Source organism: Myxocyprinus asiaticus, chromosome 22 (assembly GCF_019703515.2).
Source record: "Myxocyprinus asiaticus isolate MX2 ecotype Aquarium Trade chromosome 22, UBuf_Myxa_2, whole genome shotgun sequence".
In the NCBI taxonomy this organism is placed as follows: Eukaryota; Metazoa; Chordata; class Actinopteri; order Cypriniformes; family Catostomidae; genus Myxocyprinus; species Myxocyprinus asiaticus.
Genome location: NC_059365.1, coordinates 6,212,567 through 6,238,163, shown reverse-complemented (window position 1 = coordinate 6,238,163; position 25,597 = coordinate 6,212,567). Strand labels below are relative to the sequence as shown.

The 25,597-nt window shown below is 39.2% G+C and overlaps 1 protein-coding gene across 2 annotated transcripts; it reads left to right on the top strand.

Moving 5' to 3' along the window:
• Positions 1-423: 423 nt before the first annotated feature.
• LOC127412837 (UDP-N-acetylglucosamine--peptide N-acetylglucosaminyltransferase 110 kDa subunit-like) lies at positions 424-24,142 on the top strand. 2 transcript variants are annotated; one of them, XM_051649500.1, is made up of 22 exons: positions 424-700; positions 2,787-2,937; positions 3,135-3,378; positions 4,298-4,366; positions 7,679-7,795; positions 7,895-7,974; positions 8,082-8,277; positions 8,921-9,061; positions 9,168-9,268; positions 9,409-9,562; positions 9,666-9,767; positions 9,855-10,034; positions 10,637-10,795; positions 10,888-10,977; positions 11,072-11,197; positions 14,268-14,438; positions 14,527-14,643; positions 14,738-14,902; positions 19,478-19,630; positions 20,666-20,918; positions 21,022-21,145; positions 23,149-24,142. In XM_051649500.1, exons 1-22 carry the CDS (start codon positions 664-666, stop codon positions 23,327-23,329), a joined length of 3,111 nt encoding a protein of 1,036 aa, XP_051505460.1. In that variant the 5' UTR covers positions 424-663; the 3' UTR covers positions 23,330-24,142. The 2 variants fall into 2 exon arrangements, with proteins under 2 accessions (XP_051505460.1, XP_051505459.1); XM_051649499.1 differs by having other exon boundaries at positions 2,757-2,937.
• Positions 24,143-25,597: the final 1,455 nt, after the last annotated feature.

The following is a 25,597-nucleotide window of genomic DNA, read 5'->3' as shown; positions in this document are numbered from 1 at the left end:
GGGTTAGATGTAGTAGTAGGGTTAAGGTTAGGGTTAAGGGTAAGTGTAGGGGTTCTGTAGGACTCTAAATGAATACAAAAAAACAGTGTGTGAACGTTCAATGCGGATCTCGCGAGACTTTATGTAACTAGGCGGTTACCTTATCGACACGACCGCATTGTACGGTAACAACACGCGCAATGATACAGCGCAATAAATCCAAGAACCGTCTCTAGAGCAGCAGGGTGCGCAAAAAAACAAAACAAAGAACACTCTGATTTGTTCAAAATTATATAAATTAATAAAACTTACTATGCTTTTTTAACACACATTAACAGACTATTGTCGTAAAAATGTATCCGCAATTTATCTGATGGGTCTACTTTTTATCGTTCCCATCCCCCCTTTTGAAAAAGGTGTTCCGGTCACATCCGCCATTTCGGAGCAGGGTAGATGCCATTGTTAGCAAAAATACCGCGATGGTGATAGCATCGAACTTAAATTCGCCTATTTTACTAGACAGAAGGACCGCAGGCTGTTTAACGAAGACTTCAGTGTTAACGTCTTCCTTTTGCCAAAAAATCCGCATATAGTTTTAAAAGTATTTGACCTTTTAGATTTATATTCTCTTATATCGTCGCACCGTCAGCCGCTGCACAGGAGCCAGTAAAGAGTGAAGGAGAGATGGCGAGCTCGGTGGGGAACGTGGCTGACAGCACAGGTAACCATGACAATAACGACCGTTGGGCTCGAGATAAAAAAGAAAAGAAAAGCTCGCTGTGATTCCCGCCTTTATGCATTTGAAATATAAAAAAAAGTCAGTTGATTTTTGTCTAGTTTGTTAACTAGCAGTATATTTAACGTCTCTGAATGCTTTTTGTGATTAAACTGTCAAATAGCTGAATAATATATCTGATAATATCCATCCACGAATGGTTCCTATACAATATTTAGGCTGCTTTTAGTTAAATTAAAGTAGTATTTATCTCATTTTAACAAGACAACAGCTAGCTAACGTTATTACGATGATGATTCAAATGATAGAAAAATGTAGCTTCCTGTCTATATCTTCCATATACTTGTAGTTTAATATATAGAAATCAGTGTTGGATAAGTTACTCTAAAAGAGTAATTAATTGCTGACTACTAATTACCTCTACAGTGTAATTTGATTATTGTACTAATTGCTCTGTCTGAAAAGTAATTGCATTACTAATTACTTAGTAAAACCCTGATCAACCTTGACCAGATGAAAAATACAAGGATAGACATGAAACTGTTCTTTTAATTCTTTCAGATAAATCATATAAAATCAAATAAATTATTCATGAACTGGCCAAAGAATTTAAGGGGGCTGCGTTGAATTAAAAAACATATATTTTAACATTAGACGTTCAATTTCGATTTTAAATTCACTATTGTTTTATTTAGAATTGTTCAATAGTCTTTACAGTATTTAACGCAATTATATCAGAAGTAACTAAATTACTGAAGAATTGAGAGTAATCCCTTACTTTTTAATGAAGTAATTTAATTAATTAGTAATGCATTACACCCAACACTGATAGAAATACATTCTAATAATAGTCTATATTTAGTAGTTGTAGTGTGCACACTATATATTCTCCTTTTCATGTTTCATGCTCATTCATTCCTGAATCCTTTGTACACACCACTGCTTTTTATTGTCATCCCTATTCACCCCTTGACATCTTTTTTTAACCTTTGAAGTATTAGTTCACGCCAAAATTTCAATTCTCTCATTTACTCTCCCTCATGCCATTCCAGATGTGTATGACTTTCTTTCTTCAGCAGAACACAAATTAAGATTTTTAGAAGAATATCTAGACTCTGTACGTCCATGCAATATAAGTGCATGGTGACCAACATTTTGAAGCTCCAAAAAGCCCAAAAAAGTAATCCATTAGACTCCAGTGATTTAATCCATGTCTATCTGATAGGTTTTGAGTGAGAACAGAACCAAATGTAACTCCTTTTTCACTGCACATTTTGTCGTTACAGTCTCTAAGCACGATCATGATTTCAAGCTCGATTACACTTCCTAGTGCCATCTAGCGATCTGCCCATGCATCACGCACTAGAAGTGTAATCGAGCTTGAAATCATGATTGTGCCTAGAGACTGCAATGGCAATATGTACAGTGAAAAAGGAGTTATTTTTTCATCTGTTCTCACTCAAAACCAATCAGATCGCTTCAGAAGACCTGGATTAAATCACTGGAGTCTAATGGATTACTTTTTTGGAGCTTAAAAATTTTGGTCACCATTCACTTGCATTGTATGGACCTACAGAGCTGAGCTATTCTTCTAAAAAAATCGTAATTTGTGTTCAGCAGTAGAAAGCAAGTCAGACACATCTGACATAAGTAAATGAGAGAATTTTCATTTTTGGGTGAAAAGTTATTTGTCATTAATTTATTAATGATGTAAAATCATTAATTTCAATCATTTTAGGTTTTAGATGCTAAGTTTCTTTGAAAATTCATAAAATCCTTTCTATTTTATTTTTTTATGGCAGAACATTAAATATATTCAAGCATCATTACAGGGAACCATTAAAAGCTAGTTTAGAGGTTTATGCAGTCATATTTATCATTACATACTGCATAAAAATAGTTCAACACAATAAAATGTTACTTTAATAAATAAAAGAACAAATGTTCTTGTCATTTTTTATTTATTTATTTATTTTTGCCTCATTTCCATTTCTTCTAACATGTTGTTTCCCCCCTCCTCTGGGTTGCGTTGGTGCTCCAGAACCAACCAAACGTATGCTTTCCTTCCAAGGGTTGGCAGAGCTGGCGCATCGTGAATATCAGTCAGGAGATTTTGAGGCAGCAGAGCGCCACTGTATGCAGCTGTGGAGGCAGGAGCCGGATAATACTGGCGTCCTGCTGCTGCTCTCCTCTATCCACTTCCAGTGTCGCAGGCTTGACAGGTGAGATGGGCAGCTTTGCTCTCCCTTCATGGACGTGGTGGGTCTGCTTCACTGAGGTTGATTGGGCTTCATTGGAACATACATAGCGTGGTGTTTATGGGTCTTTATTGGTTGGGGTGTCTGGTGCACAGTCTTGTGGAAGGATTATGTCCAGTCTCAGTTACAGTTCATTTTCCCAACCTTTTCTTGGCATGCAGGTCGGCCCACTTCAGCACTCTGGCTATCAAGCAGAACCCCATGCTGGCTGAGGCCTACTCCAACCTGGGCAATGTCTACAAAGAACGGGGGCAGCTACAGGAGGCTATCGAGCACTACCGTCATGCACTCCGTCTCAAACCGGACTTCATTGATGGATACATCAACCTGGCAGCAGCGCTGGTGGCAGCTGGTGACATGGAGGGAGCAGTCCAGGCGTATGTGTCGGCTCTCCAGTACAATCCTGTGAGTTCGGTTACGAATCATTTCAGTGAGTCACAGTGTATTTAATAGGGATGTGCTGAACGACTAATTTCACTGACGATAAAACAGAAATTTTGAAGTTGACTACTCTAAAAAGAAACCAACCTTCAGAAAACAGTCCAAAAAATGTGTTTATGCGACCCATTTAAAATACTTAATCTATATCAAATCCGAAGCTAAATTCCACTGAAATGGGGCATTTATCTGCAACGTGCTTGCCTTGCATTATGATCATTGTACATTAAATATAGAACATGACACGCATTCATTGAATCAACATTTGTCAAATTAGCTCTAACTTTACACAGAATAGGTTAGTAAGTGATTTTATCACACTAAAATCATGTTAACACAATGTTCGCGTCTTGTGGCTATACTTTTGTAATAGTGAGTATTTTAACGTTTACAAATTGGCCCCATTCACTTCCATTGTAAGTGCCTCACAGTAGCCCAGATTTGTGCTTTTTTTTTTTTTTTAAGAAAGGTGGGGTGGGGGCAAGTTAATTTGAGTTGTAATCAATATTATGCCACAAACTCTGTCGATTGAGCTTAACTTTTATTGAACCCGGAATAGTCCTTCAACTGTTAGTTTTTTGTTGTTTTTGATCAACAATTGACTGTAAAGAACAGAAAGGATCAAATAAATTTTTTAATAAGAGACCGATTAAAACATTTGTCATTACGTTCTCATATGAGTTGTGACTGTCTTGGGGAGACTTGCTGGCCAACATTATAATATTATGGAAAATAGTAATGGAATTTTTAGGGTGTTGCTGAATTTTTATATGCCCAATATTAAAAATATAATGCATGTTCTATATATCGCCTAGACCTGACACATTTTTTACTGTATTTTTTTGGTTATTGATTATTGATGTTGATTTTTTTTATTTGATTACAGGATCTGTATTGTGTACGCAGTGACTTGGGTAACCTCCTAAAAGCGCTCGGGCGCCTTGAAGAAGCAAAGGTATGTTTAAACATGTCGGCCGCTGCACCTTTGTTTTTTGTTTTTTTATTATTTTAGAATCATTGTTGTAGACTACAATCCCCCATCTGACTCTTTGCTCTTGTACTTTCGGAGTGAGTGAGTCTTTTTCTTCACTAAGTTCTTGTAAACACTCTCTAGAGAGTGGTGCCTTTTGCTCATTTCTTTCCCCCACGTCTACAGCCCCACGTCAGCACACTCTTTACCCATCCAGTCCTAGCAACTAGAGCAAATTGTACTAAAAGTAATGCACCGTACCAGGCCACTCTTACATCACATTGCTCAGAAGCAAATCTTTATTGGGGTTATTCATTTTAGCAATATTACAATCCCTTTACCCCACTTTTTATTTTGGTATTCTTTTGAATGGCTAAATAACATACACGCCCCCTCTGTCCACCCCTTCTTGCCCTCTCTCACTCCAGTGCTTCTCTCAGTCCAAGCATTGTGCTTCATCCAACCGACCCCCCCCCCCCCCCCCACCACACACACACACACACACACACACACACACACACACACACACACACACACACACAGGAAGAAAGGCTGGGCTTTTCTGTGTCTCTACAAATGGGGATCCTAAAACAATTGCTGCTGCATTGGCATGCTTTTTTTCCTTTTAGTCTCATGGAGGGATTTTGCTGGCTCGGTCTTGGAGAAATAAATGGACTGATGAAGGTAGTGTTCTTTGCTATGCAAAAAATAAGATGGCTTCTAACCTTAACCATCTAGTTCTGGTCCCTTGCGTTCTTTAAAACCATTCATACCCCTCAAAAGCTTAAGAATGGCCATTTGGCTGTCGGTTCAATTTGGATTTACTTCCTCAGAATTTTGAGGCCCTAGTAAATGTCTTCTTTCACTGCTTAGAGGCAGCATTGCAATTTATGGTGCCAGTGGGACTTTGGGAGATTGAAGAGAAAATGTATGTGAAATTCTCCACTTGTTGGTTAGAAGCCCTCTTATTTGGTGCCACAGGGGGGGCGGAGTGGGGAAGAGTACAAGGGTGCCAGCGGCTCCCCCACCAGCTCTGTCGCTCCTAACCCCCCCGCGCGCTCGCTCAGGGCCCGTGGAGTGTGCGCGCAATGAACTGTCTGCCTGACCCATCAGCCGAGTCAGCAGATGCTCATCACAGTGCATTCAATCAGATCCCGGTATAAGTTTAGTCCTCATTTTTCCCCAGTTCAGTGTTACTTTCCCATAGTAAAGTAAGGCTAACCAGGTTTGGGAGGGTTTTTGTATTTCGAAAACTATGCGTCCGCCCTGGGTTGTGCCAGGCAGACAGATCCCTATATGCACTCCACTGCACGCGTCAGATACCATGATAGAGAGAAAGAATTATTCATGCGCGACACAAGCGATGACCTCTTTATTTCAGAGCTGTGGAGGCTTCTAGATGATTATGAAATCTTTAAACCTGAGGCTTTTTTTCCTTATCCATTGGCCAGGAGTCAAGAAGGCAGGACAGGATAAAGCAAACAAGGTATTAAACCATGTAAACAAAGAATACATCAAAGGAAAAGAAAAGAATCAATGATTATTTTTCTTCCCCCTTGTATGTTATGATATTAATAATATTCCCAGAGAAATGTGATCAGTTCATTTGAGGAAGATCAAGCCAGTTCGCCTCCCTTTGTCTGTATTTTAAATGTGACAACAATTGAAACAAAACAATCTGTGTAAAACTAATCTCAAAGCCTTTCTTCACTCTCGACCCCTTACAGACATATTCCTTTCTCTTCAAATGAAAAATCCTTTACATTGCATGGGTTTAAACTGATGTTAGGTCATTTATGAAGCTGCCTTCTTGGTTTTTACTTGTTTTGTTTTTCAACACAAGTTTTTATGTCCATGTGAAATGTCTTGATTGCAAACTTTTACTAACGTTCTTGTTTTCTTATTTTGTCTCTTTTGGTTTTCCACCACTGATATTGTTATTTAGAAGGTTTCAGGTGGGTGACTCTATTCCTGCGTAGGTGCGGTCCGGTGGAAAGGAACACTAGGGCAGCATCAGTCCTCTCCTCTTCTTCCAGCTGCGGCCGCCCCCCAGACAAAGTCCAAAAATATGGTAACGGGTTTGTAACAGCCAACAAAAGAAAAACACCTTACTCCAATGCCTGAGTTCTTCTGTCTTGTGGCTACCTTTGAAGAACAAAAGCAAGCAAGAAAGGAATAATAAATAAGAGCGAAAGAAAGATTAATGCCCAAGTAATTTAAAAGAGAAATGCACAGTAAGAACCTCTAACTCTCTTACTTGTCTTTTTTTTTCCTGTTCATTTTGGAGTATGATTTATTTTTTTCTCCTTTATTTGGAGTTGCAGCGTTCTGCTGAGCAGATGATGCGCTGTGAGTCTGCAGCTGCGCAGGGGCTGCGCAGCGACAAAATCGATTCAAATGCGACCAAAAAGGCGCACGCTTGAACCACACTCCCTCCCCACCCCTCATCCCCCTGGCTTGCGGGTTGCAGACCTGCGTGCCCTCCCTGCTAGCATGGCACCCAGTGGCTACCCAGCCCTACATATGACAACATTGGCGACAACTATGAAGTAATGCTAACTTGCTGGAAATCCAGTTGATAATCCCTTTAGATATATATAGATTTGGCCATGGGATCTAACTCCAGTTACACACCCCAAATGGGAAGAGGGTTTCATAGTGTGTGCCAGTCTGGTGGGGGGATTGGATTACTCCAGGTCTGTAGTCTGCGCCCTGAGCTGGTGTTTGCGCAGGCGAATGCGGGCGCTAGCGAAAAACGGCGCAAGCGGCGACTGCGGCACGGCAACACCAAGTGGCTGCCCGTGTGGCTTTTTGCGCTTGCATTACAGGGACCTCCACCTGCATGCCACACTTGCATTTAAGGTTGTGGAATTGACTTTAGATTAAGTAATACATTTGTCTTGCAACTTTTTACGATCTCAGAGCAGAATTTAATTCAACATGTTTGTACTGAAATATCATATTAAACGTAATATCATGGATCATATTTGTTTCAAAACCGCATAACTGAAGAATGAAAGTCGGAGTGTAGGTGTTGGTTGGATCTGCGCAGCGTAGGAAAAAGTGTGCAGCTTAGTGCGACAGTATTTTGCGCCCGCGAGCCCATGCTGTAGACTCACTTTTTGCTTTGTTTGAGAATGGATACTAACTCTTCTTTTGTCTGCCCTTTTTGTTTTTCTTCCTTTTTTTTTTATTTTTATCTTTTGGTTTATTTTCTTTTACAACCCCTCCTCTCTACTCTGCTGTTCCTCTCTCTGCCTACTCTTCCTCTTGGTTTTTACTGTTAACCTGATCAAGGCTTGTTACCTGAAGGCAATCGAAACTCAGCCAAACTTTGCCGTGGCATGGAGTAACCTGGGCTGTGTATTCAACGCCCAGGGAGAGATCTGGCTGGCCATACATCATTTTGAGAAGGTTTGTCAACACTTGGTTAAGGCCATTTTTGGAAATGTGTTAGGAGAGCTTGTTTTAACAAATATAGTGTTTACAAGACGCATTCAATTGCCTTTACAGGCAGTGACTTTGGATCCAAACTTTCTGGATGCTTACATCAATTTGGGCAATGTTCTGAAAGAGGCTCGTATCTTTGACAGGTAAATAATTCTCTTTACATTGATTGTTCATTCACTATTAATAATGACATTTTGCCTTATAGCCTAAAATGTTTCTTCATGTGGTTTCACTGGTTTTCTTCCCAAAGAGCTGTTGCTGGTTATCTTCGAGCCCTCAGTCTGAGTCCTAACCATGCTGTTGTCCATGGGAACCTGGCTTGCGTGTACTATGAGCAGGGTTTGATTGACTTGGCCATTGACACCTACCGACGTGCCATCGAGCTGCAGCCACACTTTCCTGATGCATACTGCAATCTTGCTAATGCCCTGAAGGAGAAGGGCAATGTAAGAAACTATGATTGTTTTCACAAGTAATGCCTCTGTCATGTGTCCCAGCTGTCGACTCATATCTACAACCCTCTGTTTGCAAGCATCCTTAAATATCTTGCGATAACTATAGCTTAAAGGTGCTGTAAGCAATTTTTTCATAAAAAGGGTATGCAAAATATTACTCCCTGAAAGATATTAACGAAAGAAGTGTCGTGAGATATCTCACTGCCTGTAAACAAAATCTGTTCGCAGGCCGCAGTCTCTGACACTTTCTGCCTGTCAATCATTTTGCGTGTTCTCATAGTGTTGTAGGTGTAGCGAATTATTGAGGGTTAATTACATTTTTATGCCATGTTTTTAATAACAGTTGTCTGTTGAGGGTGCTATTTTGCTGCTGTTGTTTTTGACAGCCGCTTCTTCTCTGTGTCGGTCTCAATAAAGCTCATTTGGTATCTTTGGAGTACTGGGTTTTGGAAAGAGGGGGCATGGCTAATCCAACGGCTCAGCTTTTGGAAATTCCAGAATGGCTAAAATCGCTCACAGCACCTTTAAGAAGGGATGAGATTTGTTTGCAAGCTCTTCCCTCTCCCCACCATTTCCCATAGTTGCCTTCAAGTCGAGCATTTCAATGCCAGCTAACTTGCATGTTTCCTGTTAGGTGTCTGAAGCTGAGGAGTGCTACAACACAGCCCTGCGTTTGTGCCCCACCCATGCTGACTCTCTTAACAATCTGGCCAACATCAAGCGTGAACAGGGCAACATTGAGGAAGCTGTGCAGCTATACAGGAAAGCTCTAGAGGTAAGAGCAACAGACCAGTAAAATCCATAGAAACATTACCCACATAATATTAATTAGGATATTGAAGTTATTTAGAGTGATACATATGGGATGCTTTTTTTGACAGGTGTTCCCAGAGTTTGCTGCTGCCCATTCGAATCTTGCCAGTGTCCTGCAGCAGCAGGGGAAACTTCAGGAAGCTCTCATGCACTATAAGGAGGCCATTAGGCATGTTGACTTGGTTTTCTTATTAAGTAATGTTATGCTAATTAAAAAGAAATTAAAAAAAATATATATATCAACTTCAACTGTCATTTCAAGTTGATGTCTCAAATTCTCATCGTCGTTTGTTGTTTACAACTAAACAGAATCAGCCCCACATTTGCTGATGCTTACTCCAACATGGGCAACACTCTTAAAGAGATGCAGGATGTTCAGGGAGCCCTGCAGTGCTACACTCGTGCCATTCAGATAAACCCTGCTTTTGCTGATGCTCACAGTAACTTGGCTTCCATACACAAGGTATAATTTTATAATCTTTATGGACTTTAAGAAAAACTTTTTTTTTTGTTTTGTTTTTTGTTATTTTGAACTCAAATGTCGAATTGTGACATTCTCTCTGAAGGATTCTGGGAACATTCCCGAGGCTATTGCATCTTACCGCACTGCCCTGAAACTCAAGCCTGACTTTCCTGATGCTTACTGTAACCTAGCTCACTGTCTACAGGTATGCACACTTCATGAATGCACACATTTAAGAGTTTTTAGCTGGTGTGAATCTTTGTATAATGTAATATTCTGCTGTCCTGCTCAGATTGTGTGTGACTGGACAGACTATGATGAGCGAATGAAGAAGCTGGTCAGCATTGTGGCCGACCAACTGGATAAGAACCGGCTGCCGTCGGTGCATCCCCATCACAGCATGCTTTACCCCCTCTCTCACAGTTTCCGTAAAGCCATAGCTGAGAGGCATGGGAACCTCTGTTTGGATAAGGTTTGTATTAACGGTCCCCACCAACACTATTAACATCAGATATTACTGTTAAATTGGTCAGTTTCAGTAGTTCAGCTAATTTCAGTATTTAAGTGTTCACACAGGCCCATGCTGCTCTATTCTGTGTATATCTTGATATATTACATCTGGACATTGACTTGTGTCATAAGAAAGACAACATCAAACTGCAATCGCAACTCAGTTGACTTCCATAATACAATGTATTTCTGAGTATAACAGAATGTTCATGATATAAAGATTGTTAAAAATGTATTAGGTTAATATTGTTTTTCCACGCAGCCTTGGATGCAGAAATGGTGTTTCAGGAATGTGTCAGAGGACATTTTATTAAAAAGAAAAAATATTGTTTTTATTCATTAAAAAATGACCATCATAACCATGTGAGACAAGGTTCCAGTAACAAAAATGCTGTGCAACATGACACAATCGTAGCATGAACATGCAGCGGTCATGACTGGTTAGGACAAAAAGGATATTTATTAAGACAGTAAATAGTGTCCTTTTTTGATTTCATGTTGTCTTTAACAGCTTGATTGCAGTGTAAAATTAGTGTTTGAACGTTTATGTAATCTGTTCTATAGATCAATGCTCTGCATAAACCTGCCTATGAATATCCAAAGGACCTGAAGGCTAGTGGGGGACGTCTGCGTGTGGGCTATGTTAGCTCTGATTTTGGCAACCATCCTACATCCCACCTGATGCAGTCCATCCCTGGAATGCACAACTCTGAGAAGTTTGAGGTGAGGAGCCTGCTGTATTGCAGTTAAAAAGCTTGATCTGTTCTTTGAACACCCTGTGGAGATTTGGGGTTCTTATACTGTTGTTATTTCAGGTGTTCTGCTACGCCCTCAGCCCTGATGACAGCACCAACTTTAGAGTCAAAGTCATGGCAGAGACTCACCACTTTATTGACCTCTCACAGGTCAGTATATGTATGCCTAGAATAAATGTGCCCAGTATATACGTGCAGTATCTATTTTACAGTTGTGGTTTCATCATGTTTTGTGTCTCCATAGATTCCTTGCAATGGAAAAGCAGCAGACAGGATCCACCAAGATGGAGTTCACATCCTGGTCAACATGAATGGTTATACTAAAGGAGCACGCAATGAGCTGTTTGCATTGCGCCCAGCTCCAATTCAGGTAAGCATTTGAGTGTCCCCCTAATAACCTCCATGGAAAGTCATCTCCATTTATTTGGGATGTTTGCATGCCAGAGCATGTCAGGGGAGGCATGGAGAATGATGATAAATACAATAAAAATGTATACCTTAATAGACCATAGTCCAGCTTAATAGACCATAGCTTTTTGCCGTTATTATTAGGCATGTCATAAAATATTGATATGTTGATTATTGATTGCCATGTTGTTTTATCGATATATTTTAGAGGCATTGATATATTAACATTAGCCAATATTTAAATGAGAAGCCTTATTTGCGTGCTTTCCAATTCACTCAGTTGGCCTTCTGTTTAATGTAGTCTGGTGTAATAGCATTGGTAGCATTTACTGAAGCTGGTCACACACCGGATGAGAAAAAGACAAGGCACAGGTATCATAACACAGAACGCTTTGATCAGGGATGTGATTTTTCTGCATTAATACGGAATTTTGTCTTTTCCGACCTAAAATTGTGACCCACGTGAATTGTGTAAATCCGTTAAAAATTTTTTAAAGAAATGGGGGGGTGTAATATCTCATCGGGTGTTAATATAAACAGTGCATTCTTGACACTCTTCACACACACAAGTGTCATTCAAGTGTCATACATGAAGCAAATGCTGCTGTAATGCTTTAAATGTTGCATTTTTCGGCACGTGTCATGAGTGAGAAGACGCGCTGCTTCTAACCTGCTCGCGGCACATGCAGGAAAATGTCCTCTCACAAAGAGAAGCAAAGTATCAATGGGGATCACTGGTCATGCTGCAGGAAGTGCGAAATGCAAGTTGCTATTTTTTTTGTCACGTGAGTGAAAAAATCTGATTTGGGCCACATTCAGCAGCGGTGTGAACAAAGGGTTTATTGTTCCATCCGAATGGACTTTTTCAAGTTCAGGGATTAATCGCCTCACCTGTCTACTCCGGGCACGTCTGCTGACGCGCTGCAACAGCTGTCTACACTGGACAAATCAAGCGCTCTAAACCAGTCCATTTGTCTTGCTGGCAGGACTGCCAGCGCGTGCACCGCAAAATAGATTGGGCATCTGTTTATTGTTGATGTGACGCACTTCACCGGACGCTTCCAGTGTAGACAGCGTCATTGATTATAATGGAGTTCGCAACGCAATGTAACGCAAGTGAGTCAGGTCTCATCTGTCACCAGACCACGCTGACATGTTAATTTCGCTCAACAAAAAAATATGGTCTGAGTAAGCAGTAAATGGTTATTGTATGCTAGGTATGCCTACATTTTAGGATAATATAGAAGGTTTACGTTTGTCATAGGCCAATATTTCTAACCTAGCTATTTTTTTTTTTTTTTAATCTTAACTGATATTGGCTAACTTCCTTGAGTGAACAGCTGTAATATTTTGTAGTGTATCTAATGCAAGTTGCAAAATATGCACATCTTTTCTGCCTATTTTATTTTTAGACTTGCTTACCTGTTAATTATTTTCAGCAATGTCCTGACTGTTTAACCATAATATGTTGCGTAACTTTTACTGGGTGAATTTTTTATTAGAATAGTTTTGCTCTTATTGGTCCTGTACTGTTCATTCGAATGTTTTCTATAAATATGCCTGTATGCAGGTGTCAGAAGACAGAATAACAGGCTAAATGGACTTAAAAAGTTCCCAATTTCATAACTTCTGCACTCCATTTGAGCAGTTTTGTAATCCTCAGAGGTTGCTCGGTACATTTTCCTTTTTGTTCTTTTTTTTTTTTTTTTTTTTTTGCCCTTTGCCGATCACATGCCTGATTGATGCGGTGCAGGTGGCAGTCCAAACTAAGTGGGTCTAGTCATCACCATTAACAAAACAAGTTACAAAGGTTTTTGTACTTCAGGAATGAACAAGTTGATGTTGATGAGTTTAGAGGTTAGTTTATGAAATTGAAGTAACTGCGCAAACTGAATTATTAAAAATTATGCAGTTTATTCTGTATTTAGCCATAAAGAGGTTTAAAAGCTGTCAAACCACAAAAAGTCATACTTGTAACTGAAAATACATTGTGTAGGCTATATGAAAGATACATCTACACAATATATCTTCCACTGAAGGCTATATCGTCCTATTCTTTGATCTTAGATAATGAATTTGAGTCAAATTTAATGGAAAACTATGCAAGTTTCTCTCCTTGGGTGCTGCAGAATTTTGAGCAGCCTCTGGAGATGGCGAACAGCAGCGGCGGTGTTTGTGTGTGTGTGTATGTTTGTAGAAAATAATTGTTTCTAATTTTAGAATGCGTCATGTCATCTGCCAGACCAAAGTTGTGTTGAGAAAAATGTCTGAAGAGACAAAGACTACTGTGCAATGAGCAACCCTATTTATATCTGAAAAAATGCGCATATATATATATATATATATATATATATACACACACACACATACATACAGTGCATCCGGAAAGTATTCACAACGCTTCACTTTTTCCACATTTTATGTTACAACCTTATTCCAAAATGGATTAAATTCATTATTTTCCTCAAAATTCTACAAACAATACCCCATAATGACAACGTGAAAGAAGTTTGTTTGAAATCTTTGCAAATTTATTATTAAGATAATTGAAGTCAGCACCATATATATTGATAATCATTGGGAAAATTTTCTGATTATCGATGCGTGAAAATATTTTGTTAATTTTGCTACATTTTGTCAGCGGTGGGGGCTTACTGTTTAAGACTTTGAAAACCCCTTCCCTAATACAAAATATTAAAGGGACAGTTCACCCAAAAATGACATTTCTGTTATAATTTAACCACCCTTGTTTTGTTCCAACCTTGTTTGAATTTTCTTTCTTTTGTAGCACACATATGGAGATGTTAGGCAGAATGTTAGCCTCAAGCATCATTCACTTTCATTGTATGGAGAAAAGATGCAACAACAAAAAAAGAAAGAAAAGAGAATGATTGTTAGTACATGATGACAGAATTGTGAACTATCCATTTAAACTTCAGTGTGTAACTTTTAACATTCTAACAGGAACCCAAAAAGCACTGTAAAGATTTAATTGAATACTAATTATATTGATTTTTTTCAATCCATCCCAGACTATGTGGCTTGGTTACCCGGGCACCAGTGGAGCTCAGTTCATGGACTACATCATCAGTGATAAGGAGACTTCTCCTATTGAGGTTGCTGAGCAATACTCTGAGAAACTGGCTTACATGCCAAACACTTTCTTCATTGGAGATCATGCTAACATGTTCCCTCACCTCAAGGTAAGATTGGGTCTCTGTAATTGTCTATGATAAACATTTTTAAAATGTGTTGAAATTGATTGAATTAATGTGTCTTTTGGCTCTATAGAAAAAGGCAGTTATTGACTTCAAGTCAAATGGACATATTTTTGACAATCGGATCGTGCTGAATGGCATAGATGTGAAAGCCTTCTTGGAAAGCCTACCGGATGTCAAAGTCGTGAAGGTAGTTTAGAAACCCCTGCTTTAGACTACCTCCCATTCCACTGTCCAGTTAAACAGATATGGTAATGATTATATTACATTTTTCCCTTTAACAGATGGAGTGTGATGGTCAGGAGGCAGCTGACAGTAATGGCACTCTCTCTATGCCTGTCATCCCTATGAACACAGCTGCTGAGGCCATCATTAACATGATCAACCAGGGACAGATCCAGGTCACCATCAACGGCTTTACCGTCAGCAACGGCCTGGCCACCACTCAGGTACGGGCCACCACATGCCAGCAGCGTTGATCTCCGCACTAGACTGCATGTGGTTGAGGAAATAATTTATTCGCTGCACACTGAATTCAAAATTAGGCTGCTTCTTGGCTATGAGGGTCTGTGCTTGCGCTCAGGCTGTGATTTAGTCAATGCTATTAATCTTAGAATGACAATTAAGTGAATATTTGACCGTATTTTCTATGCAAATCCGTTCCTAAACAATTCTGTTTACTCCTTTTATTTAGAAAAAATGTACATGCTCCATCTATAGTAATATTCCTGTATACATCGCACATTCTGGATAATATTATTCATATGTGTTTTAGTTAGAATATTGGCATAATTGGGTTATAGCAATCAGGTTGTAGTATGGATTAAATTTCAGTTAACAATGAAATATTTCTTGCATGTAAATGTGGTCATTTACAGATCAGTAATGCCTAATTTTGTTAATGGATATGGAGATTTAGGAGTGTGGATGTTTGTTTATCAGAAAGCTGTTGCTTTTGCACCTGCACCTTTTTGTATTCGCACATGAGCCTTTTTTTTTTCTTCAGGTTGTTCTAATCCTCTCAGATCCATTTCCTCCTTTGATCATCTCCTTCATTAAATTTGACACTTCCATGAAAAAAGGATCTGGGCCAGTATTTACCAAATATTTTAAGGCTAAAAGTAGCTGCTAGTTTAGCATATCACTGCTAATACCTGGAGCATTTTAATGCTAAAATTAGCTCCTAAACCCATGACAGCTCAGAAGTCATCCTGAGGACTCCTAAATCCCTAAGAGTGAATCACAAACAATCCAAAGCATGGCTGCTGTTGTCAACCCACACCGCAATCGAGTCAGTGTATTAGAATATTATGACATTGACCTTTATAAAAATATTGCCTGAATCACAATCAAGTCAATGTATTTTAAGCTTATAATATTATATTGACATTTACTTAAAATGTACTATTTACTAAAAAGGCATCACCTGAATTGCAAGAGTGTTTCATTTTTGTAAACTTAGCTAGGGATGCAGTAACCTCTCCTACGAACCGAAACAACCTAATTACACCGGAGATTAAGGTTTTGAGAGCTCTGCGCTCTGGCCACAGGCAAAATGAAACTGTAGCGCGAATGAATTGGGATTTTCTATGTCATCCGACAGCAGAATCATCTATAGAAACCCGTTATTATCGACCCGTCCATCCATCCATTCCCTAACATTGTGTAGGTCCCCCTCGTGCAGCCAAAACAGTGGCAACCTATTCTTCTCACCACAGTTGTACAGAGCGGTTATCTGAGTTACCGTAGACTTCGTCAGTTTGAACCAGTCTGGCCATTCTCTGTTGACCTCAAGGCATTTCTGTCCACAGAACTGCCGCCCACTGGATGTTTTTTGTTTTTGGCACCATTCTGAGTAAATTCTAGAGACTGTTGTGTGTGAAAATCCCAGGAGATCAGCAGTTACAGAAATACTCAAACCAGCCCGTTTGACACAAACAATCATCCATGCGATTATCTAATCAGTCAATCGTGTGGCTGCAGTGTATAAAATCAAGCAGATACGGGTCAGGAGCTTCAGTTTATGTTCACAACAACCATCAGAATGGGGAAAAAATTTGATCTCAGTGATTTGGACCGTGGCATGATTGTTGGTGCCAGACGGGCTGGTTTGAGTATTTCTGTAACTGCTGATCTCCTGGGATTTTCACACACAACAGTCTCTAGAATTTACTCAGAATGGTGCCAAAAACAAAAACATCAGTGAGCGGCAGCTCTGTGGATGGAAATGCCTTGTTGATGAGAGAGGTCAATGGAGAATGGCCAGACTGGTTTGAACTGACAGAGTCTACGGTAACTCAGATAACCGCTCTGTACAATTGTAGTGAGAAGAATATCATCTCAGAATGCTCAGGTTGGCGCTGTTTTGGCAGCACGATGGGGACCTACACTATATTAGGCAGGTGGTTTTAATGTTGTGGCTGATCTGTGTGTGTTTGTGTGTGTGTGTGGTATATACAGTGCATCCGGAAAGAATTCACAGCGCTTCACTTTTTCCACATTTTGTTATGTTACAGCCTTATTCCAAAATGGATTAAATTCATTATTTTCCTCAAAATTCTACAAACAATACCCCATAATGACAACGTGAAAGAAGTTTGTTTGAAATCTTTGCAAATTTATTAAAAATAAAAAACCAAAAAAATCACGTACATAAGTATTCACCGCCTTTGCCATGACACTCAAAATTGAGCTCAGGTGCATCCTGTTTCCACTGATCATCCTTGAGATGTTTCTACAACTTGATTGGAGTCCACCTGTGGTAAATTCAGTTGATTGGACATGATTTGGAAAGGCATACACCTGTCTATATAAGGTCCCACAGTTAATGTACAGTACAATACAACCTACTGTACATGCTATATATACTTTTTTATTGAATAATGTGTATCTATATTGTGTGTACTGTACTGTACAGTGTATGTTATTATTTGTATATTGTGTTGTGTGTAATTATGTGTATATTAGACTTAAAATTGTGTTGTGTTAATTTGATGTTATTGTAAATTGGTATATGTCTCATCACTGTCACAACTGCTGTGTTGATCGGAACTGCACCCAAGAATTTCACACACCATTGTACTTGTATATGGCTGTGTAAAGTGATTTGATTTGATTTAAAAGTGCATGTCAGATCACAAACCAAGCCATGAAGTCCAAGGAATTGTCTGTAGACCTCTGAGACAGGATTGTATCGAGGCTCAGATCTGGGGAAGGGTACAGAAAAATGTCTGCAGCATTGAAGGTCCCAATGAGCACAGTGGCCTCCATCATCCGTAAATGGAAGAAGTTTGGAACCACCAGGACTCTTCCTAGAGCTGGCCGCCCAGCCAAACTGAGCGATCGGGGCAGAAGGGCCTTAGTCAGGGAGGTGACCAAGAACCCGATGGTCACTCTGACAGAGCTCCAGCATCTCTCTGTGGAGAGAGAGGAGAACCTTCCAGAAGAACAACCATCTCTGCAACACTCCACCAATCAGGCCTGTAGGGTAGAGTGGCCAGAAGGAAGCCACTCCTCAGTAAAAGGCACATGACAGCCCACCTGGAGTTTGCCAAAAGGCACCTGAAGGACTCTCAGACCATGAGAAACAAAGATTGAACTCTTTGGCCTGAATGGCAAGCGTCATGTCTGGAGGAAACCAGGCACCGTTCATCACCTGGCCAATACCATCCCTACAGTGAAGCATGGTGGTGGCAGCATCATGCTTTGGGGATGTTTTTCAGTGGCAGGAACTGGGAGACTAGTCAGGATCGAGGGAAAGATGAATGCAGCAATGTACAGAGACATCCTTGATGAAAACCTGCTCCAGAGCGCTCTGGACCTCAGACTGGGGCGAAGGTTCATCTTCCAACAGGATAACGACCCTAAGCACACAGCCAAGATAACAAAGGAGTGGCTCCAGGACAACTCTGTGAATGTCCTTGAGTGGCCCAGCCAGAGCCCAGACTTGAACCCGATTGAACATCTCTGGAGAGATCTGAAAATGGCTGTGCACCGACGCTCCCCATCCAACCTGATGGAGCTTGAGAGGTCCTGCAAAGAAGAATGGGAGAAACTACCCAAAAATAGGTGTGCCAAGCTTGTAGCATCATACTCAAAAAGATTGAGGCTGTAATTGGTGCCAAAGGTGCTTCAACAAAGTATTGAGCAAAGACTGTGAATACTTATGAACATGATTTTTTTTTTTACATTTTTTTTATTTTTTATAAATTTGCGAAGATTTCAAACAAACTTCTTTCACGTTGTCATTATGGGGTATTGTTTGTAAAATTGAGGAAAATAATGAATTTAATCCATTTTGGAATAAGGCTGTAACATAACAAAATGTGGAAAAAGTGAAGCGCTGTGAATACTTTCCGGATGCACTGTGTGTGTGTATATATGTGTATATGTGTATATATATATATATATATATATATATATATATGTATGTTTGTGTGTGTCTGTCTATAAAGAACTTGCCAACAAATTGCAATTCCCTGTCTACCGATCACATTAAGCGATTTAAGTGCATGCTCATAAAACGTGACGTCATCCATAGCAACAAGGTCAACTCGCCTTTAGATTTTCCCCTGTTCCTTAGTAAAACTTTCTCTTAGCAGTTTTGTGAATAGGTTTTAAGCAAAAACTCTTTTCTAGGAAGTCTTTAGAGAATTCCTAGTGGTAAGATAAAATCTTTGTAAATATGGTCCCTGGCATAGAGACAATTTTGTAGTAGGTAGAGTCAGAATATTACCATGTTGTTGTTTTTCAGATTTTTACAGTGGAGGAGGTTGTAGTATCTGGGACTGTAGCCTTGCAGGTATGGCACACTCAAGCTGGCTGAGAATGGCATGCTTTGAGACAGGATGTGCACTAGCCTTTTCTCTGTTCACTTGGGCCTTCACACCATTGCTAAAGGTGGCACAAACATGGTGGCGGGGGAGCTGACTGGCTTGTAGGGATGGGCAATGCTGTAACGTCTCATGCTTGTCTTTTCACTGATCTAAGCTAGAACTCATGTGTTCCTTAATGTTTCTGTGTAGATCAACAACAAAGCTGCAACAGGAGAAGAGGTTCCAAGAACAATCGTGGTGACCACCCGCTCGCAGTATGGCCTCCCTGAAGACTCCATTGTCTATTGCAACTTCAACCAACTCTATAAGATCGACCCTCCTACACTGCAGATGTGGGCCAATGTAAGATACAGCGTTTCTGTGTCATGTGCATTGACTATAGAGCTATAGCTTAAAAGAACTAAAGCCCATTTTTGATACTTTTACTTTGAACTACTGTTTTTCGTAGTTTTTGCATATGAGGAACTATAGTTCCTCTTAGCCATTTGGAGAGACTTTTTTGCTCTTACTGCGGGTTAGGTACTTTTTGGGAGAAGAGGAACTGTGAGAGGTGCTGCAGCCTGTGATTGATCAAAAACGTATGACACACAAAGCAGAGAGAAACGCAAGGAGTCGACAGCTGCCATGAGTAAACAAACTTGTAGCTGCTAGCCTGCTACTCGGAGGATTGCGCTAAATTTTCTGTTAACAGAAATAACGTAACCAACAAAGTATCCATAGATTATCACCTGTTTCACATATTATGTGTGTGCAGGGGGTGAGCAGAGCTGCTGCGTGACTTGCGAGATGTGGTTTGAGTTTTGTATCGCATCTGTACTGTGTGACTATACTGAAAATAAATTGATTTCTGGATTACTACATTATTTCCTTGGATAACGGACAAAAATACAGTGTTTATCGAGAGTGGGTTATTGAAATATATTATTAACGGTGAGTAGTTCAGTACAATATTTTATGTTGAGTCATAAAAGCCTTTATTGTAAAAGATTTTGTTGGTTTATAGTGCATTTTCAACATGTTTTGCGCTGAGTTCAGCGTGTACTGAAGACACAGTTTGTGTAAAACAGCCCTGACAAAAGTGTAGCTCCGATCCCGATCGAAGAAAAATGGTTGACACTAGATGACATCACTACGGGGGTTGCTTTGTGTGTGCGATGCAAGAGAGGGAAAAGTCTCTTTGGATGTGCTGTACTTAATAGTTCTCATCTAGAAAGTTCAAGGGGGAGCTCAAATACAGTATTTTCTATCAGATGTCTAAATGAAAGTGTAGACGTGTTGTGTACGATATTAAAATTGTACAGACTGTAAGATGAATTATCAGTATGCATCTGTTGAAAAAGCAAAACTGACGCTTACTGTGCTTTTGCTTTTGTGTAGATCCTGAAGCGTGTGCCTAACAGTGTGCTCTGGCTGCTGCGCTTCCCTGCAGTGGGTGAGCCCAACATCCAGCAGTATGCTCAGAATATGGGCCTGCCTGCCTCTCGCATCATCTTCTCTCCTGTGGCACCCAAAGAGGAGCATGTGAGGCGTGGGCAGTTAGCGGATGTGTGCCTGGACACACCGCTCTGTAATGGCCACACCACAGGCATGGATGTTCTGTGGGCTGGTACCCCAATGGTCACCATGCCAGGTCAGTAACGCATACTCGGAGCAAATGCAACTGCACATTACACCTATTAGTTCTTATAATTTATGCAATGAAACCTTTTATGCATTGATCTCTTCATGTGCAGGAGAAACACTGGCTTCTCGTGTAGCTGCCTCTCAGCTAACCTGTCTTGGCTGTCCTGAACTTATCGCCCAGAGTCGTCAGGAGTATGAAGATGTTGCTGTCAAGCTTGGCACTGACATGGAATTGTATGCCCAGTTCTTATATTTGAACAAACCCTTAAGAATAACATTTAAGGCTGAAGTGTTATACTGAAACTCGTAATTTACCCAGCACGTTTGTGCTACTGGCATGTATGGTCCCTCAGATCATGTGGCTTGTTGAGGAGAGATCTGCTAGTACTTTTCTAAGCAATTGGCTGTACTATATCCACTTCCTAAGGAAAACCTGGGAATATTACAATTGTGATTTCCAGGCCTGGGAAAGTCTTGAAAATGTTGGTAACACTTTACAATAAGGTTTCATTTGTTATCATTGGTTAACAATATTAGTTAACATGAACTAACAATGATCAATACTTTTACAGCAGTTGTTAATCTTAGTTAATGTTAATATCAGCATTATTTATATAACAGTATTTTTATTAACATTAACAAAGAGGAATACATTCTGTAAAAAAATATATTGTTCATGGTTAGTTCATGATACCTAATGAATTAACTAATGTTAATGAATGGAACCTTATTGTAAAGTTTTACCAACATTTCTATAGTGAATAAAACATTTTCTAATTATGCTCTGCTCTATAAAAATGTAATCTGCTAGAAATTACTCTATCAATGCAATCTCAATTAAAGGATTTGAAAATCCTTACCCGGTAATTACAAATAACTGGAGAAGTCATTAATTGGCCAAAGGTGTGGTAACCTGTTAAAGAAGGGACCAGAGCCAAATTTAGGAACCAGGAGATCATACAAACTTGGCAGTGGCCTCCTTTTACTTAGGCTAGTAAGCAACCACCAAAAACCCTAGCAACCACTTGGCAATATTCTGGCAACCACCCACAATAGGGCTGTCAAATAAAGATTTTAATATTTTGCGAATTTAAAGAGCACCTATTATGGTTTTTAAACATGCCTTATTTTGTTTTAAAGGTCTCATACAAAAGATTTACATGCATCCAAGATCAAAAATGACTTTAATTTGCTCATAATTTAAATTGCAGCTTTTTTTCCCACTTGTCAAAAACGACTCGTTCAATGATCCGTTCTAAAGGATTCATTCTAAACTCCTTTCAGAGAGCCTCCTCTGCTCTGATTGGTCAGATGTCCCAGTCTGTTGTGATTGGTCTACCGCTTAATGTAGTGTTTGAGGGCGGGTCAAAGCTGTTCGCAAGCAGCCAATGAAGACCAGAGGCGGGTTTTTTGTTACCAAATTACGTAGGTTAGTACAGGAAGTAAGTCTGGAATTACTAACGACTCGTTTCAGGTGTTCAGAATTGGTTCTTTCTTTTGGGTGTCAATAACTCCATTTGTCGTGCACTTTGATTTTTGAAACTTTGCAGACTTTTTTACATTCACAAACAGCTATATAACACACTATATGAAAGGTAATATTTGAAAAACCATAATAGGTGCTCTTTAAGAAAAGAAAAAACATGTTTGTCTAGTGCAAGTTTACATAGAAAACAAATGGTTAACTGGGTGGTTGCAAAAGTGTTTGGTGTGAACAGCCCCTTAGATGGAGGTCTTTGGCCATATGAAACATACTGTGGCATCGCCATTATTGTAAGCTTGAGTCTGAGGGAGTACTGTGGCACCAACTGTCTATTAAAGTGGTTTCCCCCCTCGTTTTACTTTTTACTCAACATTTGAGAATATGAACAAACTACAACTTTCATTTTTTTAATTCTATGCACATTATAAAATGGGATGCAAATTTTTTAACAGCCAGGAATGTTCTCTGCAATAATTTTAACACAGTGCTGTATTGTTTATATGTAGGCCTATTCATTGCGCCCTCTTATGGACTAAGGAAACTGTCAATTTTAAAATCGGCTGACTTTTAATTTGAATTTTGGTTATTTTTAAGGTAAAAATTGGAATTTAGCTTCTCAACCCAGTTGACAGCCCTAAACCACATCATCTTATCATTGTGGTGGCGAGTTTTCCACAGGCAAACACCACTCAAGTTTCGTTTTACACATGTAAAGAAAAAATATATCATAAATGTCTTCTTTTATACCACACAGCCTGAAGAAAATCCGTGCCCGTGTGTGGAAGCAGCGCATCTGCAGCCCGCTCTTCAACACCAAACAGTACACTATGGATCTGGAGAAACTTTACCTGCAGATGTGGGAGCACTACGCTGCTGGAGGCAAACCTGACCACCTGGTCAAAATTCAGTCTCTGGAGACCAGTGAGAGCACCTAAGCCAAGATCAACAGTTGCATGCCCCTCCCCACTCATTAACCCACAAGCTCTGCCCCCTTATGTCCTCCAGTATGTGTCAATCACAGAGACTCTATGGAGAATAGGTGAGCACCTATTCCAGCCAGCTTTAGTTTCCATGAGCCAGATTGGACCACAAGATACACAAGGGTTGCTCCACTGAGACTTCACCCCCTTCCTATCGTGACCTAATAAGTTGTTGTTGGTTGGCTTCACTGTTTTCCACATCTGCTTTGAATTCTAAAGGACTTCAGCACCCTCATTCTGTAATTGAAGTGGTCTTTCTGAAAAACAAATTGGATGATGGGGTCTTTGAATGAAGGAAGATGTAAATCAGAAATGTAGTTGTTAAATAATGCGCTCTAACACAAAAATATGATTTTTTTTTTAGTTAGGTGATTTCCTGCTTGACCTATTTTAGATTTCTCATCATGACCTAAAGGGTGACAGATGCAAACTTGGCTCACTTTTTTCCTGTTGAATGCCAACATTGTTTTCCAAATGCTATCAATAGAAAGTATAATTTTGTTGTTGTTGTTCAGTATGCTATGTGAACAAGCTAAATAGTGGAGTGATTTATGACACAGACAAATGGCCTGCAAACTGCTATTGACTCTTGATGATTTTTCTTTATTTTTTTATGGTTTTACCAGGGAAGGTCTAGGTAAGTATGTTCTAAGCTGTTTTTGTTTTGTACACTGTCTTCCTATTAACCCATTTTATTTATGCTCTGTTCTTGTCATTTTGTGCAAGGCTCTTTAAATAAACTGAAATAAAGAGATGTGGCAAACCTTCCAGAGAGAGTTGGACATGCTTGGCTACAATTTTTCATTTATCTACAATTCCTTTTAGGAACGAACACATTAATTTGGGATCTAACTCTAGTAAAGTACTGGTTACTTGTGTTCTATGTTGCTGTTATGTTGTGCAGGGTGTCTGTTCTTGTTTCTCACTGAACTGTCATGTGCATTCATTGTAAATTTGATTGCTGTGTCCAGAATAAAGTGCTAAAGATGTTTCTACACTTTTGTTGTGTGGTATCTTTAAGATTTTACTGAATTTACAAATGGCCAGAATGGGATAATATCTGTGAAATTAGACTATTAGTTTTGCTTACTGTCATCACAGATGTACCTACTCATAAATTAAAGGGATAATTCACCAAAAAATAAAAATTCACTCATATACTCGCCCTCATGCCATCACAGATGGATTTCTTCTGCTGAACACAAAGATTTTTAGAAGATTTCAGCTCTGTTATGTCCATACAATGCAAGTAAATGGTGATAAGACCTCTCAAACTACAAAAATCACAAAGGCATCATAAAAGTTATACACATGACTCCAGTCGTTTAATCTGTCTTCAGAAGTGATATGATAGGTGTGGGTGACAAACATACATTTTAAGTCATTTTTTTTTTTTTACTATAAATCTCCACTTTCACTTTCAGAATGTGAATGTGGAGATTTATAGTAAAAAATGACTTAAAATGTATATTTTATACTTGATAGTAAAAAAAAAAAAAAAGGATTGAAATAGTGATCAGTTTCTCACCCAAAGTGATTGCATCGTTTCGAAGACATTTATTAAACCACTGGAGTCGTATGGATTGCTTTTACGCTCCTTTTGTGTTTTTAGGAGCTTCATATTGGTCACCATTCACTTGCATTGTATGGACCTACAGAGCTGAAATATTCTTCTTAAAATCTTCATTTGTTCTGCAGAAGAAAGAAAGCTGTACATACCTGATGGTATGAGGGCGAGTAAATGAGAGAATTTAAATTTTTAGGTGAACTATCCCTTTAAATTCAATGCGAAACTATTAAAATCCCGTCTAGAAGTATTATCTACTTAAGTGATTGAATCAAAGTTTTTAAATCATAACCACAATGAAACGAAGGTTACATTTTATTCTAAGTTCAATTAATATGTAACTTTACAATGACAGCACAATGAAAAAAAGAAAAAGGTGATGGAATTTCTATCATAATTCATTTAATCTTATAAATGAGCTAAAATAACATTAACTTTCTGTAATCTAAAAATGCTAAAATCAAGATGAACATCATTAAAGCTGACATCATATTTCTTATTTTACATCAACAACTCCCTTAAACTGTCTTTATTTAAGAACTGACATCAGTATAACATCCATTCATAAACAAAATGCTGCCAAACAGTTACTGAAACCACAGTGAAAATATAAATATAAGGATTCATGTAAATGAGTGCACACGTTTAATCTCGAT

Excerpts from the sequence above, each read along its gene's own strand:
- LOC127412837 (XM_051649499.1), top strand. The coding sequence starts at position 664 with ATGGCGAGCTCGGTGGGGAACGTGGCTGACAGCACAG. Across the intron at positions 8,278-8,920 it reads CCCTGAAGGAGAAGGGCAAT|GTGTCTGAAGCTGAGGAGTG; the intron begins GTAAGAAACTAT and ends GTTTCCTGTTAG. Across the intron at positions 9,563-9,665 it reads ACTTGGCTTCCATACACAAG|GATTCTGGGAACATTCCCGA; the intron begins GTATAATTTTAT and ends TTCTCTCTGAAG.